A 23,126-nucleotide genomic window follows, 5' to 3' on the forward strand; every position below is an offset into this window, starting at 1 on the left:
GTGGATCGCACTCTGTCAAACCCGCCTCTTCTAAGGGCACATCTGGCTCCCAGATGTCTTTGACAGAGCTCCCGATCTCCACACCACCTGCGAACTTGGTCATCTGCTCGAACCATGCTGCCGACACTGATCTCTGCTCCGAGCCTTCTTCGTGCGTCTCGTCGATTTCTTCGTCTTCTCCCGTTTTCTCCGCTTCTCTTGTTCTCCCTTCTGGTCGCTCCCTCTCTTGCCAACTTCTCGTCGATTCTGGTGCCTCCGGCAACTTCATCGACGAGAGCTTTGTTGACCGCTTCTCGGTCCCCCTCGTTTCCAAATCCACTCCCCTCCCTGTCCAAGGTGTCGATGGCCAGCCACTTTCTTCCGGCCCCATCACTTTTGAGACGGAACCCCTCAAGATTGTTCTTGGGGACTACACTCAACACCTTTCCTTTGATGTCATTAAGTCTCCCCACCAACCTGTTATCCTTGGCTATCCCTGGCTGCAGTCCATCGAACCCAGGTTCCACTGGGCTCGTGGACTCCTTTGCCTTCCCCGTCCTGCAAACCACATCCTCAAGGTTGTGGATGCCTCTTCCCTCCCTTCCGTTTCTTCCGTTTCTCCTTCTCCCCTTCCTCTTGTTGGCGACACACCCAATGTTTTCCCTCGTGCCTCTACCGACACCACTGTGGTGCTCGCTTCTTCGCCTCGCACCGTTTGTACTCGCGAAGATGATCAGAATAAAGTGATCGCTCAACGTTATTCTGATTGTGTTCCGAGTGAGGTGCCCTGTTCCTGTGCTGCTCGTCCTGGTCCCTCCGGTCTCGTCTCCGTCCGTCCTGGTCTCCCCGGTCCCGTTGCTCCCAGCCCCGCTCCTGTCCGTGTCCAAGCGATCAGGTACAAGTCGTTGGAGCAGTCCGTCCTCGACACACAGTCTAGCCCCGACCCCCTGACTGTGTTCCAAGTCCTCGTCCTTCCTGCCACCGATCCGGATCCGACGCCCCTCTCGACGTCGATCCCCGAGGAGTACAAGTCGTTTGGCTCAGTCTTCTCGAAGCAGGAAGCCGATTCGTTGCCCCCGCACCGGACGTACGACTGCCCGATCGACCTGGAGCCCGGCAAGACCCCCAAGTTCGGACCGCTCTACTCCCTGTCAGAGCCCGAACTCAAGGCCCTTCGTGAATACCTCGACGACAACCTCGTCAAAGGGTTCATCCGTCCTTCGTCCTCTCCCGCCGGTTCTCCGATCCTTTTCGTCAAGAAGAAGGACGGCTCTCTGCGTCTCTGCGTGGACTATCGCGCATTGAACACGATCACGGTCAAGAATCGTTACCCCTTACCGTTGATCAATGAGATGCTGGACCGAGTCCGGGACGCGAAGGTGTTCACGAAGCTGGACCTCCGCGGGGCCTACAACCTGCTGCGTATCCGCGCAGGCGACGAGTGGAAGACGGCCTTTCGCACTCGTTACGGCCAGTTCGAGTACTTGGTGATGCCCTTTGGACTCACCAATGCTCCGGCCACCTTCCAGCACTTCATCAACGATGTCCTTCGTGATGAACTGGACAACTTTGCGATTGCCTACCTTGACGACATTTTGATTTACAGCGCTGACCCCACTCAGCATGCAAATCACGTCAAGCAGGTCCTGGCCAAGCTCCAGGCTGCAAAGTTGTACTGCAAGCTGGAGAAGTGCGAGTTCTCCAAGGACAAGGTCTCATTCCTCGGCTACGTCATCTCGCCCAAGGGTATTGTGAGGACCACGACAAGCAACGACACTGGACGACCAGGTGCTTGGCGAACAACGATAAGCTATATTACGACTTATCAGATAACAACAAGTGTTGTTCGAACTGCAGATACAAAATGGGTGCAAGAAAGGAGGGGCTTTATAGCCAAGAGGGAAACCGAAGGGCGAAAGTGGGCGAGAGGGGTGGAGCGACAAACGAGGGACGAGATGGGGGTGCGAGGGAGGCGGAGCTGCTAGAGAGAGGGGCGAAGCACAGCGCAGTCGGAGGCGAAGTAAGAGTCATCGGCGCCAGCCAATCAGGGAATACACGCCAAGACAAACAAACATGACTCACGGTGCATCACGCGCAGCAGTCCACACGTGTTCCCAACGTGCATGATCATCACATCATCCCCTCCCCAAACTACGGCCACTCCTGCGAACAATAAGTCCAGGCTTGTCGGGGTACCGGCGGTGGAAGTCGGCTATCTTGTCGGGAGCGTTAACGTAGTTGGCGGGCTCCCAGCTGCGATGATCAGTCGAGTAGCCCTTCCAATCAACGAAATAGCTCAACTTACCGCGGACCAGCTTGGAGTCGAGGATCTCCTGGACTTCATACTCCAAGTGGTCGTCGACGCGGACTGGCGGAGGAGGGTCTTGGATGCGGCCGGGGAGGGTGTTCGACTTGTGGGGCTCAAGGAGGGAGACATGGAACACCGGATGGATCTTGAGATCCTTGGGAAGGTCGAGGCGGAAGGCGAGGGAACCGATGGCTTCGACGATCTTGTAGGGTCCGATGCGCTGGTAGTCCAACTTCTTGCTTGGACGGGTGGTCTTGATGTTGCGTGTTAGGACCCAGACTTGATCGCCAGGAGCGAACTTGGGAGCGTCGGACTTGTGGGCATCCGCAAAGCGCTTGTAGTCCGCCTTGGCCTTCTCGAGGTTCTCCTTCAGCAACGCCAAGTTGTGCTGAAGGTGTTCGACTCGGTCGGTCGCGGAGGGGACATCGAGGCTGGAAGGAAGGACCGGAGACTCGAATCGAGGGTTGAAGCCGTAAGTCGCCAGGAACGGGGAGGCCTTGGTCGAGGTGTGCTCGAGGTTGTTGTATGAGAACTCGGCGAGCGGGAGCAGCATCGCCCAGTCATCCTGCTGGTACGAGGTGTAGCAGCGGAGATGCTGGTTGATGACTTGGTTGACCCGCTCAGTCTGTCCATCGGTTTGGGGGTGGAACGCCGTGGACAGACTGGTCTTGATGCCGAGTTCTGAGCACAGGGCCTGCCAGAACCGCGAGGTGAACTGGCTTCCTCGGTCCGAGACGATGTTGTCCGGGAGACCGTGGAGACGGAAGATGTTGTCGAGGAACAGCGACGCTGTTTCCTCGGCACTTGGGAGGGACCGACAGGGAAGGAAGTGGGCCATCTTGGTCAGGCTATCGACGACGACAAAGATGCAAGTCTTGCCGTTGGACTCGGGGAGGTCGGTGATAAAGTCCATCGTCACCAGAGACCAGGGTCGCGATGCCGTCGGGAGGGGCTGCAAGTATCCAAACGGCTTATGTCGAGGGACTTTCGAGCGTGCACAAGTGTCGCACGTCGAGACATAAGCCTGGACATCCTTGCGGATTGAGGGCCACCAGAACTGCCTCGAGATCAGTGCCCGAGTCCGCCGAATGCCAGGATGTCCAACAGCGACAGGATCGTGGCATGACTTGAGGACGGGGACTCGACACGACTCGGGCACAACGATCTTGTCCATGAAGGTGAGGAGACCATCCTTCAGGACATACTTGGGATCGTTGCGGAGCTGGTCCAGGGACGGGTCCTTGGGTTGCTCCTCGGCAATGAGCTTGAGCAAGTCCACAGGGCGAGTGGAACTTGCATCCGAGGAGCGACGGACGGCACAGGCGAACGACGAAGGTGGCAGCAACGGGGGAGGCTCCTTGGACACAGGTGCGGACGGAGGGACGTAGTCCGGGCGGCGGGAGAGAGCGTCGGCCTTGCCGTTCTTTGGACCGGGGAGGTACTGGATCCGGAGGTCGAACCGAGACAGGAACTGCGACCACCGGGCGTGTCGCTGGTTGAGGATGCGGGCCGACGCCAGGTATTCCAAGTTCTTGTGGTCGGTAAGGACTTGGACTGGGTGTTGGGCACCTTCGAGGTAGTGTCGCCAGACCTCGAAAGCCTCCTTGATGGCCAAGAGCTCCTTCTCATAGATGCTGTAGTTGCGTTCAGCATCCATGAGCGTGCGGGAGTGGAAGGAGCACGGGTGCAGGTGGCCATCGGAGCCGCGCTGGGACAGGACGCATCCGATCGCAAAGTCTGAGGCATCAGACTCCACGACAAAGGGCTTGGATGGGTCGGGGTGCGCAAGGACGGGCTCGGAGACGAAGGCTTCCTTGAGGGACTGGAAAGCCTTGTGGGCGTCGGGGGACCAGCGGAAGACCTGGGACTTCTTGAACAGGAGCGTGAGCGGACCGGCGATCTTGGCATATCCGTCAATGAAGCGACGGTAAAAGTTCGAGAACCCAATGAAGGAGCGAAGGTCGGAGACATTGCGGGGGACGGGCCAGTCGACAATGGCGGAGAGCTTTGCTCGTTCCATCTCGATACCCTTGGGCGAGATGACGTAGCCGAGGAATGAGACCTTGTCCTTGGAGAACTCGCACTTCTCCAGCTTGCAGTACAACTTTGCAGCCTGGAGCTTGGCCAGGACCTGCTTGACGTGATTTGCATGCTGAGTGGGGTCAGCGCTGTAAATCAAAATGTCGTCAAGGTAGGCAATCGCAAAGTTGTCCAGTTCATCACGAAGGACATCGTTGATGAAGTGCTGGAAGGTGGCCGGAGCATTGGTGAGTCCAAAGGGCATCACCAAGTACTCGAACTGGCCGTAACGAGTGCGAAAGGCCGTCTTCCACTCGTCGCCTGCGCGGATACGCAGCAGGTTGTAGGCCCCGCGGAGGTCCAGCTTCGTGAACACCTTCGCGTCCCGGACTCGGTCCAGCATCTCATTGATCAACGGTAAGGGGTAACGATTCTTGACCGTGATCGTGTTCAATGCGCGATAGTCCACGCAGAGACGCAGAGAGCCGTCCTTCTTCTTGACGAAAAGGATCGGAGAACCGGCGGGAGAGGACGAAGGACGGATGAACCCTTTGACGAGGTTGTCGTCGAGGTATTCACGAAGGGCCTTGAGTTCGGGCTCTGACAGGGAGTAGAGCGGTCCGAACTTGGGGGTCTTGCCGGGCTCCAGGTCGATCGGGCAGTCGTACGTCCGGTGCGGGGGCAACGAATCGGCTTCCTGCTTCGAGAAGACTGAGCCAAACGACTTGTACTCCTCGGGGATCGACGTCGAGAGGGGCGTCGGATCCGGATCGGTGGCAGGAAGGACGAGGACTTGGAACACAGTCAGGGGGTCGGGGCTAGACTGTGTGTCGAGGACGGACTGCTCCAACGACTTGTACCTGATCGCTTGGACACGGACAGGAGCGGGGCTGGGAGCAACGGGACCGGGGAGACCAGGACGGACGGAGACGAGACCGGAGGGACCAGGACGAGCAGCACAGGAACAGGGCACCTCACTCGGAACACAATCAGAATAACGTTGAGCGATCACTTTATTCTGATCATCTTCGCGAGTACAAACGGTGCGAGGCGAAGAAGCGAGCACCACAGTGGTGTCGGTAGAGGCACGAGGGAAAACATTGGGTGTGTCGCCAACAAGAGGAAGGGGAGAAGGAGAAACGGAAGAAACGGAAGGGAGGGGAAGAGGCATCCACAACCTTGAGGATGTGGTTTGCAGGACGGGGAAGGCAAAGGAGTCCACGAGCCCAGTGGAACCTAGGTTCGATGGACTGCAGCCAGGGATAGCCAAGGATAACAGGTTGGTGGGGAGACTTAATGACATCAAAGGAAAGGTGTTGAGTGTAGTCCCCAAGAACAATCTTGAGGGGTTCCGTCTCAAAAGTGATGGGGCCGGAAGAAAGTGGCTGGCCATCGACACCTTGGACAGGGAGGGGAGTGGATTTGGAAACGAGGGGGACCGAGAAGCGGTCAACAAAGCTCTCGTCGATGAAGTTGCCGGAGGCACCAGAATCGACGAGAAGTTGGCAAGAGAGGGAGCGACCAGAAGGGAGAACAAGAGAAGCGGAGAAAACGGGAGAAGACGAAGAATTCGACGAGACGCACGAAGAAGGCTCGGAGCAGAGATCAGTGTCGGCAGCATGGTTCGAGCAGATGACCAAGTTCGCAGGTGGTGTGGAGATCGGGAGCTCTGTCAAAGACATCTGGGAGCCAGATGTGCCCTTAGAAGAGGCGGGTTTGACAGAGTGCGATCCACCACCGACTACATTGATCATTCCACACATAGCCATGCGTTCGACACTTACCTCATGCTCCTTACCATCGACGCTTGCTTCTGGAGGAAGGGGAGACGGCTCCAGATCTAAGCCTCCACTTAGATCTGGGCCTGGTCGTTTCCCGACTCGAAGTGTTCCTCCTCACCATCATCGTAGACGATGGTTCGGACAACCTTCGAACGGGGACGGGAGCCGGGAGCCTGAGGACGGGAGCCGGGGAAGCGGGAACCAGAGGCGGGAGCACGGGAGCCGGACTTGAGGGGGCAGGACTTGGCGACGTGGCCGGGCTTGCCACAGCGGAAGCAGAGGCGCTCCTGGAAGCGGCGGTTCTTCTCCTCGGGGGTCAGGCGGCTGACGACGGCGGCGTCGATCTGCATCGGCTCGGAGTAGAGAACCGGAGGCTCCTGGGCGGGCGGCTGGAAGGACGGGGTGCGGGAGTTGAAGGCCTGGGTGCCGAAGGAAACAGGGCCAGTGTTTCGGAGCTCGTTGTTGAGCTCGATGATGCGTGCATCGATCTTGAGGCAACGCTCGACGAACGGGACCAAGCGGAGAGGGAGAGGGTCGATGAAGGAGAGGCGCTGCTTGATCTCCCTCGACAGGCCACGGCGGAAGGCGGAGATCTTGGCTTCGTCGTTCCAGGGAAGGTCGGCGGCAACGCGGAGGAACTCTGAGGCATAATCCATGCACGAGCGGTTGCCCTGTGCCATGGAGGACAGGAGCAGCTCGGCAGTGTGGGTGCGGTCGGGATCGTCAAACGCTTGGCGAAAGCGTTCCATGAACGAGTCGAACGAGTGCAGGATTTGATCGTTCGACTCGATCAAGGGAGTCGCCCACTGGAGGGCCGGACCAGTGAGCAAACTCAAGACGTAACCCACCTTGACTTGCTCGGACGGGAACCTGGATGCCTGGAGCATCATGAGCAGGCGGCACTGGTTGACGAAGGGGCGGAACTTTGACCTGGTGCCGTCGAACTTGTCCGGGGTCGGCATGTGCGGGAGCTGTGGGGCGGCGGAAGAATGTGTGGTCCGGAGGAGAACCAGTTCCTCCTGGAGGGCAACGATTTGGGCCTGGAGTTGGTCCATGTGGGCTTTGAAAGTGGGGAGCGAGGATGCAGGGAAGACAACAGAGAATAGAAGGATGAGGGCAGCAACGAAGCCTCAGCCAAGCAGGTGGTCAGACAGAGAGAGGGAGTTCGAACAATATGTGAGGACCACGACAAGCAACGACACTGGACGACCAGGTGCTTGGCGAACAACGATAAGCTATATTACGACTTATCAGATAACAACAAGTGTTGTTCGAACTGCAGATACAAAATGGGTGCAAGAAAGGAGGGGCTTTATAGCCAAGAGGGAAACCGAAGGGCGAAAGTGGGCGAGAGGGGTGGAGCGACAAACGAGGGACGAGATGGGGGTGCGAGGGAGGCGGAGCTGCTAGAGAGAGGGGCGAAGCACAGCGCAGTCGGAGGCGAAGTAAGAGTCATCGGCGCCAGCCAATCAGGGAATACACGCCAAGACAAACAAACATGACTCACGGTGCATCACGCGCAGCAGTCCACACGTGTTCCCAACGTGCATGATCATCACAGGTATCGAGATGGAACGAGCAAAGCTCTCCGCCATTGTCGACTGGCCCGTCCCCCGCAATGTCTCCGACCTTCGCTCCTTCATTGGGTTCTCGAACTTTTACCGTCGCTTCATTGACGGATATGCCAAGATCGCCGGTCCGCTCACGCTCCTGTTCAAGAAGTCCCAGGTCTTCCGCTGGTCCCCCGACGCCCACAAGGCTTTCCAGTCCCTCAAGGAAGCCTTCGTCTCCGAGCCCGTCCTTGCGCACCCCGACCCATCCAAGCCCTTTGTCGTGGAGTCTGATGCCTCAGACTTTGCGATCGGATGCGTCCTGTCCCAGCGCGGCTCCGATGGCCACCTGCACCCGTGCTCCTTCCACTCCCGCACGCTCATGGATGCTGAACGCAACTACAGCATCTATGAGAAGGAGCTCTTGGCCATCAAGGAGGCTTTCGAGGTCTGGCGACACTACCTCGAAGGTGCCCAACACCCAGTCCAAGTCCTTACCGACCACAAGAACTTGGAATACCTGGCGTCGGCCCGCATCCTCAACCAGCGACACGCCCGGTGGTCGCAGTTCCTGTCTCGGTTCGACCTCCGGATCCAGTACCTCCCCGGTCCAAAGAACGGCAAGGCCGACGCTCTCTCCCGCCGCCCGGACTACGTCCCTCCGTCCGCACCTGTGTCCAAGGAGCCTCCCCCGTTGCTGCCACCTTCGTCGTTCGCCTGTGCCGTCCGTCGCTCCTCGGATGCAAGTTCCACTCGCCCTGTGGACTTGCTCAAGCTCATTGCCGAGGAGCAACCCAAGGACCCGTCCCTGGACCAGCTCCGCAACGATCCCAAGTATGTCCTGAAGGATGGTCTCCTCACCTTCATGGACAAGATCGTTGTGCCCGAGTCGTGTCGAGTCCCCGTCCTCAAGTCATGCCACGATCCTGTCGCTGTTGGACATCCTGGCATTCGGCGGACTCGGGCACTGATCTCGAGGCAGTTCTGGTGGCCCTCAATCCGCAAGGATGTCCAGGCTTATGTCTCGACGTGCGACACTTGTGCACGCTCGAAAGTCCCTCGACATAAGCCGTTTGGATACTTGCAGCCCCTCCCGACGGCATCGCGACCCTGGTCTCTGGTGACGATGGACTTTATCACCGACCTCCCCGAGTCCAACGGCAAGACTTGCATCTTTGTCGTCGTCGATAGCCTGACCAAGATGGCCCACTTCCTTCCCTGTCGGTCCCTCCCAAGTGCCGAGGAAACAGCGTCGCTGTTCCTCGACAACATCTTCCGTCTCCACGGTCTCCCGGACAACATCGTCTCGGACCGAGGAAGCCAGTTCACCTCGCGGTTCTGGCAGGCCCTGTGCTCAGAACTCGGCATCAAGACCAGTCTGTCCACGGCGTTCCACCCCCAAACCGATGGACAGACTGAGCGGGTCAACCAAGTCATCAACCAGCATCTCCGCTGCTACACCTCGTACCAGCAGGATGACTGGGCGATGCTGCTCCCGCTCGCCGAGTTCTCATACAACAACCTCGAGCACACCTCGACCAAGGCCTCCCCGTTCCTGGCGACTTACGGCTTCAACCCTCGATTCGAGTCTCCGGTCCTTCCTTCCAGCCTCGATGTCCCCTCCGCGACCGACCGAGTCGAACACCTTCAGCACAACTTGGCGTTGCTGAAGGAGAACCTCGAGAAGGCCAAGGCGGACTACAAGCGCTTTGCGGATGCCCACAAGTCCGACGCTCCCAAGTTCGCTCCTGGCGATCAAGTCTGGGTCCTAACACGCAACATCAAGACCACCCGTCCAAGCAAGAAGTTGGACTACCAGCGCATCGGACCCTACAAGATCGTCGAAGCCATCGGTTCCCTCGCCTTCCGCCTCGACCTTCCCAAGGATCTCAAGATCCATCCGGTGTTCCATGTCTCCCTCCTTGAGCCCCACAAGTCGAACACCCTCCCCGGCCGCATCCAAGACCCTCCTCCGCCAGTCCGCGTCGACGACCACTTGGAGTATGAAGTCCAGGAGATCCTCGACTCCAAGCTGGTCCGCGGTAAGTTGAGCTATTTCGTTGATTGGAAGGGCTACTCGACTGATCATCGCAGCTGGGAGCCCGCCAACTACGTTAACGCTCCCGACAAGATAGCCGACTTCCACCGCCGGTACCCCGACAAGCCTGGACTTATTGTTCGCAGGAGTGGCCGTAGTTTGGGGAGGGGATGATGTGATGATCATGCACGTTGGGAACACGTGTGGACTGCTGCGCGTGATGCACCGTGAGTCATGTTTGTTTGTCTTGGCGTGTATTCCCTGATTGGCTGGCGCCGATGACTCTTACTTCGCCTCCGACTGCGCTGTGCTTCGCCCCTCTCTCTAGCAGCTCCGCCTCCCTCGCACCCCCATCTCGTCCCTCGTTTGTCGCTCCACCCCTCTCGCCCACTTTCGCCCTTCGGTTTCCCTCTTGGCTATAAAGCCCCTCCTTTCTTGCACCCATTTTGTATCTGCAGTTCGAACAACACTTGTTGTTATCTGATAAGTCGTAATATAGCTTATCGTTGTTCGCCAAGCACCTGGTCGTCCAGTGTCGTTGCTTGTCGTGGTCCTCACACCCGGCCCTCGTGGCCGTTATTTCGCAGAGACGACAGCCCTTCGTGGCGGTGTGCCCAGAAAATTTACCGAATTTGTTGGATCCGGGCATGTCACTCTGGCAGTACAGCAAGTGACCTCGGAGAGTGAAAGAATGTTCCACGCCATTTTTGTCGACCCTTATCGCCTCAACACCTGGGAGCGAGAGACATTGCTCCGTCAGCAGCGTGCTCTCGCGAGGATTATGTGGAGTGACCAAGTGATCCACACCAGAGGGGCTTACGCACCGGTCTCAAGTCTCTTCATATCTTCGAAAAACGGCTTCAAAAATGTATCAAAGTCACGAGGCGATCGTGGACCAGGCGTAAGCAAGACCGTAATGAGATTTTCCTTTTTGTAGCGCAGAGCAGGTGGAAGATTGAAGTTGTGTGAGGAGTGAACAAGCGCAAGGACGAAGACCAAGTGCTTGGTATGAGCTTTATTAGCTTTTAGCCCCGAACACCAAAGAACAAGTTTTGTTCGAACTGGTGTTCAACATAGGCTCAGACATGCAGGGCTATTTATAGACCGGGAGAAGGTCGAGGGGCAAAAGTGGGCGAGAAGGGTGGAGCATCACAGAGAAGCGAGAAGGGGGTGCGAGAGTGGCTGGTGTGCAAGCGAGAGAGGCTTGGCACAGCCCGGGGACATGTGCCGAGCGGTGGGGGAGGCAGGAAACCAGTAGACGCGGGTGGCAACGGCGCGTGCTCATGCATGGGGGCAAACAAACACGTGGGGACTCATGATTGGTGCGGAGGGCGAGAGCATGCGGGACAATCTCATTGGTCCGTTGTGATGCTGGTCATCACACTATCTCCTCCTCAAACTACGGCGTGTTCCATCTTGAGTTCTCCTGGGGCCAGGCTTGTCTGGGTAGCGTCGGTGGTACTCCGCGGCCACCGTTGGGGCAAAGACAATGTCGGCGGGCTCCCAACTTCGATCGGTGACCGGGTAGCCTTTCCAATCGATGAGATAGTGCAGCTTTCCGCGCACGAACTTGGAGTCTAAGATCTCTTCGACCTCCCACTCCAAGTTCCCATCGATGACCACCGCAGGGGGCGGCGCTTGCACCCGACCCGGAAGCGAGTTCTTCTTGTAGGGCTCAAGAAGAGACACATGGAACACCGGGTGCACCTTTATGTCCTTTGGCAAGTCCAGGCGGAAAGCCAATGTCCCGACGGCCTCGAGGATGGTGAATGGTCCAATCCTCTGGTAATCCAGCTTCTTGCTTGGGCGAGTGGTGCTGATGTTACGAGTCAGCACCCAGACTTGATCGCCCGGACGCAAGTCGGGAGCCTGGGACCTCCGGAGATCTGAGAAGTGCTTGTAGTCAGACTTTGCCTTCTCAAGATTCTCCTTCAACAGTGCCAGGTTCCGCTGGAGATGTTCAACCCTCTCCGTGGCAGAGGGAACATCAGGGCCGCCAGCGATAACGGGGACTTCGAACCTTGGGTGGAACCCATAGGTTGCCAAGAATGGCGAGGCATGTGTTGACGAGTTCTCGAGGTTATTGTAAGAGAACTCGGCCAACGGCAGCAGCTCGGCCCAGTCATCTTGCTGATACGACGTGTAACAGCGCAGGTATTGGTTGATGACCTGGTTGACCCTCTCAGTCTGTCCATCGGTCTGGGGATGGAAGGCCGTGGACAGACTGGTTTGGATCCCGAGCTGCGTGCAGAGTGCCTTCCAGAACCGAGAGGTGAACTGACTTCCTCGGTCTGAAACCACTGTGTCGGGGAGGCCATGGAGACGAAAGACATTGTCGAGGAACAGTGACGCAGTCTCCTCCGCCGACGGCAGTGAACGCCAGGACATAAAGTGTGCCATCTTTGTGAGGCTGCATACCACCACAAAGATGCAGGTGTGACCCTTGGACTTTGGCAGATCAGTGATAAAGTCCATGGTCAGTGTCCCCCAGGGTCGATCGGCTGTCTGGAGTGGCAACAGGAACCCAAACGGCTTGTGTCGCGGAGCTTTCGAGCGTGCACAGGTGTCGCACGTCGAGACGTACTCTTTGACATCTTTCCGATAGGTTTGCCACCAAAACTGTCGCGATACCAGAGCCAGAGTCCGTCGGATGCCTGGATGACCCACAGCGACTGGGTCATGGCACGACTTGAGCGCCGGAACTCGGCACGACTCTGGGACCACAATCCTGTTCTGGAAGGTGAGGTACTGGCCATTCCAGACGAACTTCGGGTCACGACGGTATTTGTCTAGACCGGGATCCCGAGCCTGCTCTTCGGCTATGAGCTGCAGCAAGTCCACAGGGTCACTGCGACTTGCAACCGAAGAGCGGGCGTCTCTGCTTCGGAGCACGCGTATCACCGCGGCAGGATCGAGAAGCAGAGGCGGATCCCTCGACACGGAGGCCGACGAAGGGATGTAGTCCGAGCGACGAGACAGGGCATCGGCCTTGCCGTTCCTCGCACCAGGACGGTACTGGATGCGGATGTCGAACCGAGACAAGAACTGGGACCACCGTGCATGGCGCTGGTTTAGGATGCGAGCCGTCGCCAGGTACTCCAAGTTCTTGTGGTCGGTCAGAACGGCAACGGGATGCTGGGCGCCTTCGAGGTAGTGTCGCCACGCCTCGAAAGCCTCCTTGATCGCCAACAGCTCTTTCTCGTATATGCTGTAGTTACGTTCAGCATTCGAGAGTGTCCGCGAATGGAACGAGCAAGGATGAAGGCGATCATCAGCACCCCGCTGGGAGAGCACGCATCCAAGCGCAAAGTCCGACGCATCTGACTCTACGACGAACGGCTTGGATGGGTCCGGATGCACCAGAACGGGCTCCGAAACGAAGGCATCCTTCAAGGATCTGAATGCTTTATCGGCTTCGCGGGACCACTGGAAGCCATGCGTCTTCCGGAAGAGCCGAGTCATGGGCCCCGCGATCTTTGCGTATCCATCGATGAAGCGTCGATAGAAGTTCGCAAACCCGACAAAGGATCGAAGATCCGAGATGTTGCGCGGTATGGGCCAATCCAAGATCGCAGAGAGCTTGGATCGCTCCATACCGATGCCCTCGGGCGAGACCATGAAACCAAGGAACGAGACCGAGGTTTTGGAGAACTCGCACTTCTCCAGCTTGCAATACAGCTTTGCAGCTCGGAGCTTCGAGAGGACCTGCTTGACGTGCTCTACATGCTGCGACGGGTCAGCACTGTAGATCAAGATATCGTCAAGATACGCAATTGCGAACTGGTCCAACTCGGTGCGCAGGACGTCGTTGATGAAGTGCTGGAACGTCGCTGGCGCGTTGGTGAGCCCAAAGGGCATCACCAAGTACTCGAAGTGCCCATATCGAGTACGGAAAGCTGTCTTCCACTCGTCCCCGGAGCGGATGCGCAGCAGATTGTAGGCTCCACGAAGGTCCAGCTTAGTGAACACCTTCGCGCCTCGAAGTCGGTCCAGCAGCTCGCCGATCAGCGGTAAAGGGTAACGGTTCTTTACCGTGATACCGTTCAGTGCGCGGTAGTCAACGCAAAGACGAAGTGAGCCGTCCTTCTTCTTGACGAAGAGGATTGGCGAGCCTGCTGGGGACGACGAAGGACGAACGAATCCCTTGGCAAGATTCTCGTCGAGATAGTCACGCAGAGCGTGAAGTTCGGGCTCGGACAGTGAGTACAGAGGCCCGAACTTTGGCGACTTGCCCGGCTCCAAGTCAATGGGGCAGTCGTAAGGGCGATGCGGAGGCAAGGAGTCAGCTTCCTGTTTAGAGAAAACAGACAGGAAGTCCTTGTACTCCGCAGGCACTTCGACAGTCGCAGTGCTCGGCTCGTCAGTGGGCAGGACATGGACCTGAAAGATGGTCAGGGGTTGCGTTCCATGCCTGCATGCATCCAGAGACTCGCGCATCGAGCGGTAATCAATGCTGCAGACGCGGAGAGGAGCGTCCGAGCTGAGAGGAGGGGCGTGGACAAGGTCAGAATAATGTTCGACGGTTACTTTATTCTGAACAATGTCCGAAGAACAAACAACAGGAGGAGGTACATCAAGGAGGGAAAGAGAACTGACAGCAGGAGAAGGGGTTTGGGAAGAGCGAAGGGGTTCGGGAGGAACAAGACAAGAAGGGGAAGACGAAGGTGGGAGCGTAGGAGAGGAGCTTAGATCAATCAAAGGAGTGGAATCATCAAGAAGGGGAGTGACATTGGAAGGAATTTTACAAGACGAAAGGGAAGAGGTGCATGGAGAGGGGTCGGAATCAACAGAAGGAGGGAGACAAAGAAGACCGCGAGACCAGACAATCTTGGGCTCGGCGGTGCGCAACCAAGGAAAGCCAAGGATAAGTGGTTGATGTGGAGACCTGATCACATCGAACCGAAGGCGTTGCGAGACGTCCCCGAGAATCACCTCGAGTGGAGCAGTCTCGCGGAGGATGGGGCCAGACGACAGCGGCTTACCATCCACGCCTTCCACTGCCAAGGGCGAAGCCTTGGAGCAGGTGGGGACAGAGTGTCGAGCAACAAAGTCCTCGTCGATAAAGTTGCCAGAGGCACCAGAATCGACAAGTCCTTCGCACGACAGAGAATCACCAGAAGGAAGACGAACAGCGACGGGAACAACCAACGAGCAACGACGAACAGACGAAACACAAGACTTTGGTTCGGTACCAGCTTCGGCACCAGGGTTGCGGCTAGCACAGACAGTTAACTTTGCCGAGGGTTGGCAGGACAGCTCAGGTATTTGCACCTGTGGATGAGGTGCAGTTCCCAGTGACACCAGAGGTGCCACGGGTACTATGCCAGAGCTGAGAGTGTCCGCCGGTCCAGAGGCAAGGCGAAGCTGTCCGCACATCACTGCTTCCCCAGTACTTACCAAAGGCACCTTACCAATGTCTTCACTTTCGGAAGGCGGTGGGCACGGCTCCGGTTCAAGGCCTTCACTTAGAACCGGGCCTGGTCGTTTCCCGAACTGAAGTCTTGCACTTCTCCATCCTCGTAAACGATGGTGCGGATGATCCTCGGGCCGGGAGGTCCAGGGGGCGGTCCGGTAGCTCTGGTAGATCCAAACTTGACGGGGCAGTTTCGTACCAAGTGGCCCTTCTTGCCACAGTACAGGCAGAGTCCAAAGCGGCGGCGGCGTTGTTTCTCCTCGGCGGTCAGGGGTCCAGAGACGGCAGAGTCCACTTGCATGGGCTCGGAAACAATGTAGGAGGGGTGCGGCGGAGCGAGGACGGGCGCGGGAGCGATGGCGGGAACGGCAGCGGAGGCGGAACCAAAGGCGAACTGGGAAGACCGGTAGCGGGCAGGCGTGCTTCGGCGCTCTTGACGGCGCTCGCGGATTCGTGCATCGAGCTCGTTACAAAGCTCGATGTACTCCTCCAGATCTCGTGGCAGAGGGCGAACTCGCGAAAGTTCGTCTCTGACATCATCCGACAAGCCAAGTCGGAAGAACGAGATCTTTGCACCGTCGTTCCAAGTCGTATCGGCGGCAATACGAAGGAACTCGGATGCATAGACTGCGCACGGGCGGTTGCCCTGAGACAGTGTGGTGATCACTGACTCGGCAGTCCTGGCCCGATCAGGGTCGTCAAACACTTTGGAAAAGCGTTCTAGGAAATCGCCAAAAGAGTTGAGTCGGGGATCACCCATCTCAAGCATCGGAGTCGCCCACTGGAGAGCCGGTCCAGTGAGCAGACTAATGACGAATCCGACCTTAATCGGGTCAGCAGGGAACCGGTGGGGCTGCATTCGTATATACAGTTTGCACTGATTTACGAATGCCCGGAACCCTTGCCGGTTACCGTCGTAACGGTCCGGCATCTGCACGCTGTACCCAGCGGCAGGAGCATCGCGAGCTGTCCGGAGCTCGGCGAGCTCGGCCTCCAAGGCACGGAGGCGGTCCACGAGGGCAGGATCCATGGCGGGACTGGGACTGGGACTGGGAAAAAAAAAAGCGAGGAGGTTCAAGAACAGGAGAGCGAAGAGGGCTCAGACACAAGTGTGCTTGAGGTTCGGACAGGACTAGGAAAGGGGCGGGGCTAGGAGCGGAAGATACCAAGCAGGTGGTATCAGTAGAAGAGAGTTCGAACAAAGTGTGAGGAGTGAACAAGCGCAAGGACGAAGACCAAGTGCTTGGTATGAGCTTTATTAGCTTTTAGCCCCGAACACCAAAGAACAAGTTTTGTTCGAACTGGTGTTCAACATAGGCTCAGACATGCAGGGCTATTTATAGACCGGGAGAAGGTCGAGGGGCAAAAGTGGGCGAGAAGGGTGGAGCATCACAGAGAAGCGAGAAGGGGGTGCGAGAGTGGCTGGTGTGCAAGCGAGAGAGGCTTGGCACAGCCCGGGGACATGTGCCGAGCGGTGGGGGAGGCAGGAAACCAGTAGACGCGGGTGGCAACGGCGCGTGCTCATGCATGGGGGCAAACAAACACGTGGGGACTCATGATTGGTGCGGAGGGCGAGAGCATGCGGGACAATCTCATTGGTCCGTTGTGATGCTGGTCATCACAAGTTGATCAAGATGAAGCCCCACGATTGATGGCTTTGCCTACACCAGATACAAAGGTCAGCTGTGGTTATAATCTGATTTTGAAACAGAGAGCGGGCGTACCTCTGATTGATATTGAAGCCATCAAAATGCAGCCCGAGAGCAACGTCGGTGGGCTGCTGGAACATTGAGCGACTACAAAGGTGCTGGTAATATTCGGCATCGAAAATGTCGCTCATGACGCCTGAAGATTCAGATTTGGTGAGTTCAGAGCACCATATAGCAATATAGTATTGGGAAATAATACGGGTGGAAAGTACCTGGTTCGCTCGCTCTGTTTGCTCTGTACATCATCAACTCTGCCATAGTTGGATTTCGGTAGAGTGTCTGAAGTATCTGAACAAAATCGAAATACTTGTAGGTCTGAATCGGCCTCAGTTGTGGTTGAATGCCGCCATTCAGAAGTTTTTCGTTCACCGTCGCATAAGCATCCTCTCCACAAAACGTGCATATTCGACTCTGGTTATCATTGATGTCGAATCCCATGCAGCTGTTTGGGCAGCAGGGAAGCCTCTGAAGATACTCGTTCCACTCGCAACAAATGATCTTTTGGATCTTGTACAGACTGGGTGCAGCTGGTAATGACAATCCTTGGAATTTGTTGCAATGATTAAGGACAGATTTGATGGCTTTGTCGGTAACATTGCACTCGGTCAACACCTTGACCAGCTGCGAATAGAAGGGCGGGATATCTGGGGGAAAGCCGCGGGTGAATACATCAATTCGGATGCTACATCGGATTGCTATCTGTCCTTTGAATTTGACTCACCATCTGATATGCGGGGCTCTTCGTCACCAGTTTCTTCATCATCTTCATTCATTTCAAGCAGTCGAAAGTGGCCGAGGAAGCTATCCGGATACTGTCCTGGAAGGTGAACCGTGGCATTTATATGAGTCAACCGGACTCTGAAGCAAGACCAGGAAGATTCGACGATACGATCAGGCTGGGTGACGTTGATATCTCACCCGAAATGTCATCGAATTCTCTCGGTGAGCTTGAAGTGGTGTCTTCTGAGTCTATCGAAGAGTCTTCAGAGTCTTCGTAGTACATGGACGCTTCTTCAGAGTCCCGCGATGCCCACATGCTTGGCGACCACGAAGGGCAGCGTTCAAATTGAGCTGGAGCAGGGCCTTCGTTGTCTTGGGTGCATTGCTGAATAGATGCTCCTGTTTGGATATCCATGCTCTCGTGCTCAAATGCGCGGGGTGAGCCTTTGGGCCAGGCCAAGGATGAAGAAACAAAGTCGGACAAATCGAGAGTGTATTGGTCATTTCGTAGTGAGCTCTGGCAGCGTCCAAGCACAGATCACTGATTATTGCTCAAGACTGAAACCGTGACGCACACAAAAATTTAGCGAGAATGTGATATCAGGTGCTCAGTCTTACCCAATGAAGGTCGCTGCGATGTTATCCCATGTGGTCGCAGTTCATCTACCACCAACACTGGGGGATGAAATGTCGGCGAAGTTCGCAAATTGGGGTTATTTTCGCATATGCTTGTAATAGGACGGTGAGGGAACGAAGAAAGATGGCCAGCTGTGTTTTCTTGAGGATCTTTGAGCGAGTACATGTGAACAGGGGGGACTCCAGGTGGAAAGCCATAGCGATAGAAGTGGTCGTAGTAGGTCGTTCTGGAGACAATCCTGAAGCCTTGCGAATCGGTGCTACACTTGCGACAACGACAGATGGATCTGTTCTTGGGAAGCCCATCGTGAGCCCTATTTATCGAGGATGGTACCCTGGTCGATGATATTGGATATGGAGTATGCCTTGGGTGATCGTGCCCAGATGGTTGAGCGGCTGAACTCATGATTAGAGTCGGATGAGAAGGTCGAGGGGAGAAAGGATCAAGAGGAGATTGACGAAGCAACTGGGGGCGGAAATGCCCGGTTTTTGTCCAAGTCCGAAGGCTCTGATGACCCATGAACACAGATGAGTCAGGAAAGCAGCCGGGGGTCATGGACAGTGAACGAGTCGCGGAAGACAGTGAAAAGCCGGGATGACTCGGATGCCATGTCACGTGAACGGAAGCAGCCCATTGGCCGAGGGCTCCACGGGATGTGGCAGTGCGGGTTCGGGGACACCCAGGGAGCCAGCAACCTGGACGAACAAGGAGAAATGCGGGTGACCCGAGCCCGTCGCGGTCGCTTCAGTGGCCAGACGCGACCCCCAAGGCAAAACAAAACGCGAGAAGACGTGTTTTTCCTTGTTATGCTGAGTCCGGTGGGGGATTTGCGAGGGAAGTATTGGCCAACGCGTAATTTACACGTCAGCTTTTTTTTCATAGTGCAAGGGGGTGTGGGTGTTGGGTTGAATGCGATGCGTTGGGGGGGTTGGATGATGGTGAGTGCTGAATGTGTTGGGAGGGCGAGTGCTGAATGTGCCGATGTTGAGCGTTGGATGGGATGTAGAATGCGATGCCAGGACGATATCGGGCCAAGTGAGGACAGCACTACGGCTCCTGCCATCTCCCCGCACCAACAAAGAGATCGCTCGGCATGCAGCCACATGCAGATGCATTGTTTTGGTCGGCGCCGGCTCGGTTGGGGACATGGCGTTGAGGATCGCCTCCTGTCAGCCCAGCCAGCCCAGCCAGCCAGCCCGGCCCGCAAAGGGGCGAAAGATGAGATGCATGTGGGATCAACAACAGCAACCTACCAACGCCGTGGGAGGCCGAGGTCGCAGTCGCGACCAGAGTCGATGTTGCTGTTGGCACCGGGACAGCCGCCGAAACAGCAGCGGCAGCATCGGCCGCCACCGACGAGCGGGTTTTCTTGCTCACTTTGCTGACCACAGCGCCGCCCATCTCGTCGTTCTTTCTCTTGGACTGCATGGTGATTGTCGAGTCGTGTGCGGATGGCAGTTGTGGGGGTTGAGCAGGTTAGGATCACGATCGGCGAGGTCGTCGATATTGGCAGGTGCGATGCCGGGGCTGGAGTCGAGAGGGTGGGAGGTCTGGCGATCGCAGTCGAGATATCCAAGGAAGCGACGGGAAGCCTGTTCGCGCTCGGGGACCTATTCTGCCATCAGCTATCTGGTGCGGCTCCGGTATCGGATCGATGGGCGTGGATGCAGCAACTATCTGATGCAACGGCGGTCCTGTCGATCGGCCATGATCCGCTGTCCTGCGACCATGGCCGATCGACAGGGACTCCCGCGGACTGACCCTTTGATCGTCATCCTCAACTCTGACCCGCGCAAATACTGGTCCTCTACACCCTGCGACGCTTATCCGATCCATCTGCCTCCCCATCGCCTCCTCTCAGCGCCTACCGGATGTTGATGCGTTTGTGCGGATGGATGATGTCGACGGCAAGCGCTGGGCGGGACGGTGATCTGTGTCGGCCGTCCGTCACGTGCACACGCGTCCCGGCTTTGTGCTGGCGATCTGATCTGGCCCGCTGTGTCCTCCTGCGCTTGCCTGTATCGCTTCCGCAAGCTCATCCAGAGCGAGCCCCGCCCCGCAGAGACCCATCCAGAGCAACCGACGGACATGATTGCTGCACGCATATCGCTGCGCTTGGCTCGCCCCTATGCCCTTGCCGTAGGGCGACAGCAGCGGGCCATCCACCAGTGCCGCACCCTGCTTCACGGCCATCCCGCTTCGCTCAAGGACCTCGATCGGCTGCTGGTCAAGGACGGAGCAACCCAGACGATCCGGGGCATTGCAAAAGAGCCTGAGACCGTCTTGGCCAAGCACATCAAGGACACCATCAAGGTACAGTGCTGGAACGCCGTGGATCTGAAACTGGAGCTGCATCAGGACCAGCACCCGCAATCCAGGAACTCACAAGGTCGTCTCGTTCTTCGCTCCGCTACCCGTCGAATCGTCCACATGCTCGACTGCAGATAGCAGGGCCTCTATCTGTCGGCCAGTACATCCGCCAGGCCCTGACCCATCCCCTCGGCGGCTACTACATGAAAGGCGATGTCTTTGGTGTCCAGGGCGACTTTACGACGTCTCCAGAGATCAGCCAAATGTTTGGCGAGGTGCGTATTGGGGCATTGTCGGTCGGTCCGGTGGCGATCGGTCCGGTGGCGATCGGTCCAGTGTCGATCGGATACAGCATATCGATTTTGATCTCTTTGGCTGATGATTGCTGCTGACTGTCGCCGAGCACCCTTGCAATCGACCCACGGGCTCAAAGCAGGATACCTCAACTAAACGCAGCATCTCGCTTGGCGGATCAACCGCAACGATCGCGACAGCTCGTGGGTGTTTGGTTCATCACTCAGTATCAGGCCTTGAATGGCCCGGACAAGATCCAGCTTGTCGAGCTTGGTCCCGGCCGTGGAACGCTCATGTCGGATATCCTGAGAGTAAGCACCCTGCGCGGACCAGAGCAACATTGCTTCGACCCAACCCAACCCAGCTCAACCCAACCCAACTCAACTGAGCCTGGTCGAACAGCTCGCCCATATGCGCGGATGCAACCACTCCACTCCACTCCATTCTCATTCTCTCCTTCCCCTTCCTGTCGTACCATCCCAGACACTCGAGACATTCCCGTTTCTCCATAACAAGATCGAGGCCATCCACCTCGTCGAGGCATCGCCGCACCTGAAGCGTGTCCAGGCCAAAGCTCTCACAGGCCAGACCATGGAATCCAGCGACTTCAAGAGCCTCAAGACCCCGAGCGGCGTTGAAGTTTTCTGGCATGAGAACTTTGAAAACGTGCCAGGCGGTAAGCTCGGGGCAGTCTCCGGAATAGCCCATCCCATCTGAGACACCGACTGAGCGCCCGTACTTTCCTCCCTGCAGGCCGATGCTCCATGTTTATCGCCCACGAGTTCTTCGATGCGATGCCAATCTACAAATTCGAGGTAATGCGGACGACGACCTGTCGATAATTGGCCCACCAGCACGGATCCAACGACCCGACGACCATGATCTCTGGACCACGACACAGTCTAACCAGAAGCGAACCTCATTCTCAGATGACCGAGCACGGATGGAGAGAAATCATGGTCGACATTGATGAAAGCGATAGCAGGTGGGCAGCGGGGGTTGACATGCCACCTCGTCCAGCTTGTGTGCCCCTGTTTCAGGTCAAGTCGCTCGGTTGAGACGCAGGATGCCTCTCTGAGTGTACTGCTCGTGGGTCGAATGGAGGACTGCATTTGACCATCTCGCTGAGGGTGTAGCAACCGGATCGACGACGGCGTCTGACTCAAGCTATCTGACGGCCGTGGCCGCCAGCCCGTATCATTTGCGCTTCATCCGCGCTCCTTCCAACACCAAGGCCGCCGCCACGATGATCCAGGGCGAGCGGTATGCGAACTACAAGCAGGGCGAGCGCATCGAGATCGCCCCCGAGTCATGGGGCTTCGCCAAGCAGATCGGAGAGCGCATCAAAGCCGATGGAGGTGCAGCCCTGGTCGTTGACTACGGCCGCAACCACATCCTGGGGGACAGTCTGCGGGTAAGTCGTCCTCAGGCATCAACGCGCGGCAGCCGCAGTTCCGCAGTTGGCATTCTGCTCGGTTGGCCTGCACTGCCGAGACGGACCAAGAGGCGCTGCCCGACTGCGTGTTAATTCCAATCGATTCCCAGGGGATCCGCAAGCACAAGTTCACACACGTTTTTGAGCAGCCGGGTGACTGTGATTTGAGTGCCGATGTGGACTTTTCATTCGTGGCCGACGCCGTCCAGGCTTCGGGCAGCCACGCACACGGACCGATCACCCAGGGCACCTTCCTGCGGGCCATGGGCATTGGCACTCGCCTGCAGGAGCTGCTCAAGGTGGCCCAGACACAGGACAAGCGCAAGGAGATGGTTCAGTCGTTCGAGCGGCTTGTTGGGCCGCTGGGAATGGGTCGGGTCTACAAGTTCCTGGCGATCACCGGCTCGAGCGAGGCGCCGTATCCGTTCCTGGGTGTCGAGGATCCCGAGCTGGACACTGGCGCTGGCGAGGACGGCCCGACGCCGTCGCTGAAGCAATAAACGGACCGCAATCGCTGGACTTTGGCTCAGGACATGCTGGCGGGTGGCTGCGTGTGGCGGCGGATCACTCATGCGACATGTCGCCCAGAACTCTGTGGCGAGACGTTGACACGTCTGCGGCGGAGCACACATCCGCAGGACCGGCGGACCGGCGGACAGGATCGACAGCATCGGCAACAACGGCAGCATCGGCAGTATTGGCAGCATCGGCAGCATCGGCACTGCCATCAACTTCAACACCAACAGCAGCAGCACCATTAACATCAACACCAACAGCAGCACATGCCGTGTCTCGCGTGCGCAGCCACAAGCTGCTATTTCCGGCTGCGAGCGAGGACGGCTCGCCGAGGCGAGAGCATCTCGCCGCCCACAGTCTGTGTGCAGCCTGCGAGCTGTGCCGCCCGGCGAGGCCGCGGCGACATAAATAGACGCC

At 57.4% G+C, this 23,126-nt stretch overlaps 2 protein-coding genes across 2 annotated transcripts; both read left to right on the forward strand.

Annotated features, from left to right (window-relative positions):
• Positions 1-18,902: 18,902 nt before the first annotated feature.
• On the forward strand, positions 18,903-20,137 carry BJ171DRAFT_295463 (uncharacterized protein). The gene has a single exon (XM_053106978.1). It carries the CDS (start codon positions 19,136-19,138, stop codon positions 20,030-20,032), a length of 897 nt encoding a protein of 298 aa, XP_052969403.1. The 5' UTR covers positions 18,903-19,135; the 3' UTR covers positions 20,033-20,137.
• On the forward strand, positions 19,885-22,810 carry BJ171DRAFT_494304 (S-adenosyl-L-methionine-dependent methyltransferase). Its single transcript, XM_053110010.1, has 8 exons — positions 19,885-20,467; positions 20,599-20,739; positions 20,959-21,069; positions 21,242-21,434; positions 21,512-21,573; positions 21,688-21,743; positions 21,950-22,172; positions 22,304-22,810. The coding sequence occupies exons 1-8, from the start codon at positions 20,243-20,245 to the stop codon at positions 22,691-22,693; spliced, it is 1,401 nt and encodes a 466-aa protein (XP_052969404.1). The 5' UTR covers positions 19,885-20,242; the 3' UTR covers positions 22,694-22,810.
• The last annotated feature ends 316 nt before the right edge of the window (positions 22,811-23,126 follow it).

This window comes from Polychytrium aggregatum (assembly GCF_025602895.1).
Source record: "Polychytrium aggregatum strain JEL109 chromosome Unknown BJ171scaffold_8, whole genome shotgun sequence".
NCBI lineage: Eukaryota > Fungi > Chytridiomycota > Chytridiomycetes > Polychytriales > Polychytrium > Polychytrium aggregatum.

Coding starts and splice junctions, on each gene's coding strand:
- BJ171DRAFT_295463 (XM_053106978.1), top strand. CDS start 19,136: ATGTTGAGCGTTGGATGGGATGTAGAATGCGATGCCAGGACGATATCG.
- BJ171DRAFT_494304 (XM_053110010.1), top strand. CDS start 20,243: ATGATTGCTGCACGCATATCGCTGCGCTTGGCTCGCCCCTATGCCCTT. Junction 20,740..20,958: donor TCAGCCAAATGTTTGGCGAG/GTGCGTATTGGG, acceptor CGATCGCGACAG/CTCGTGGGTGTTTGGTTCAT. Junction 21,744..21,949: donor ATTGATGAAAGCGATAGCAG/GTGGGCAGCGGG, acceptor CGTGGCCGCCAG/CCCGTATCATTTGCGCTTCA.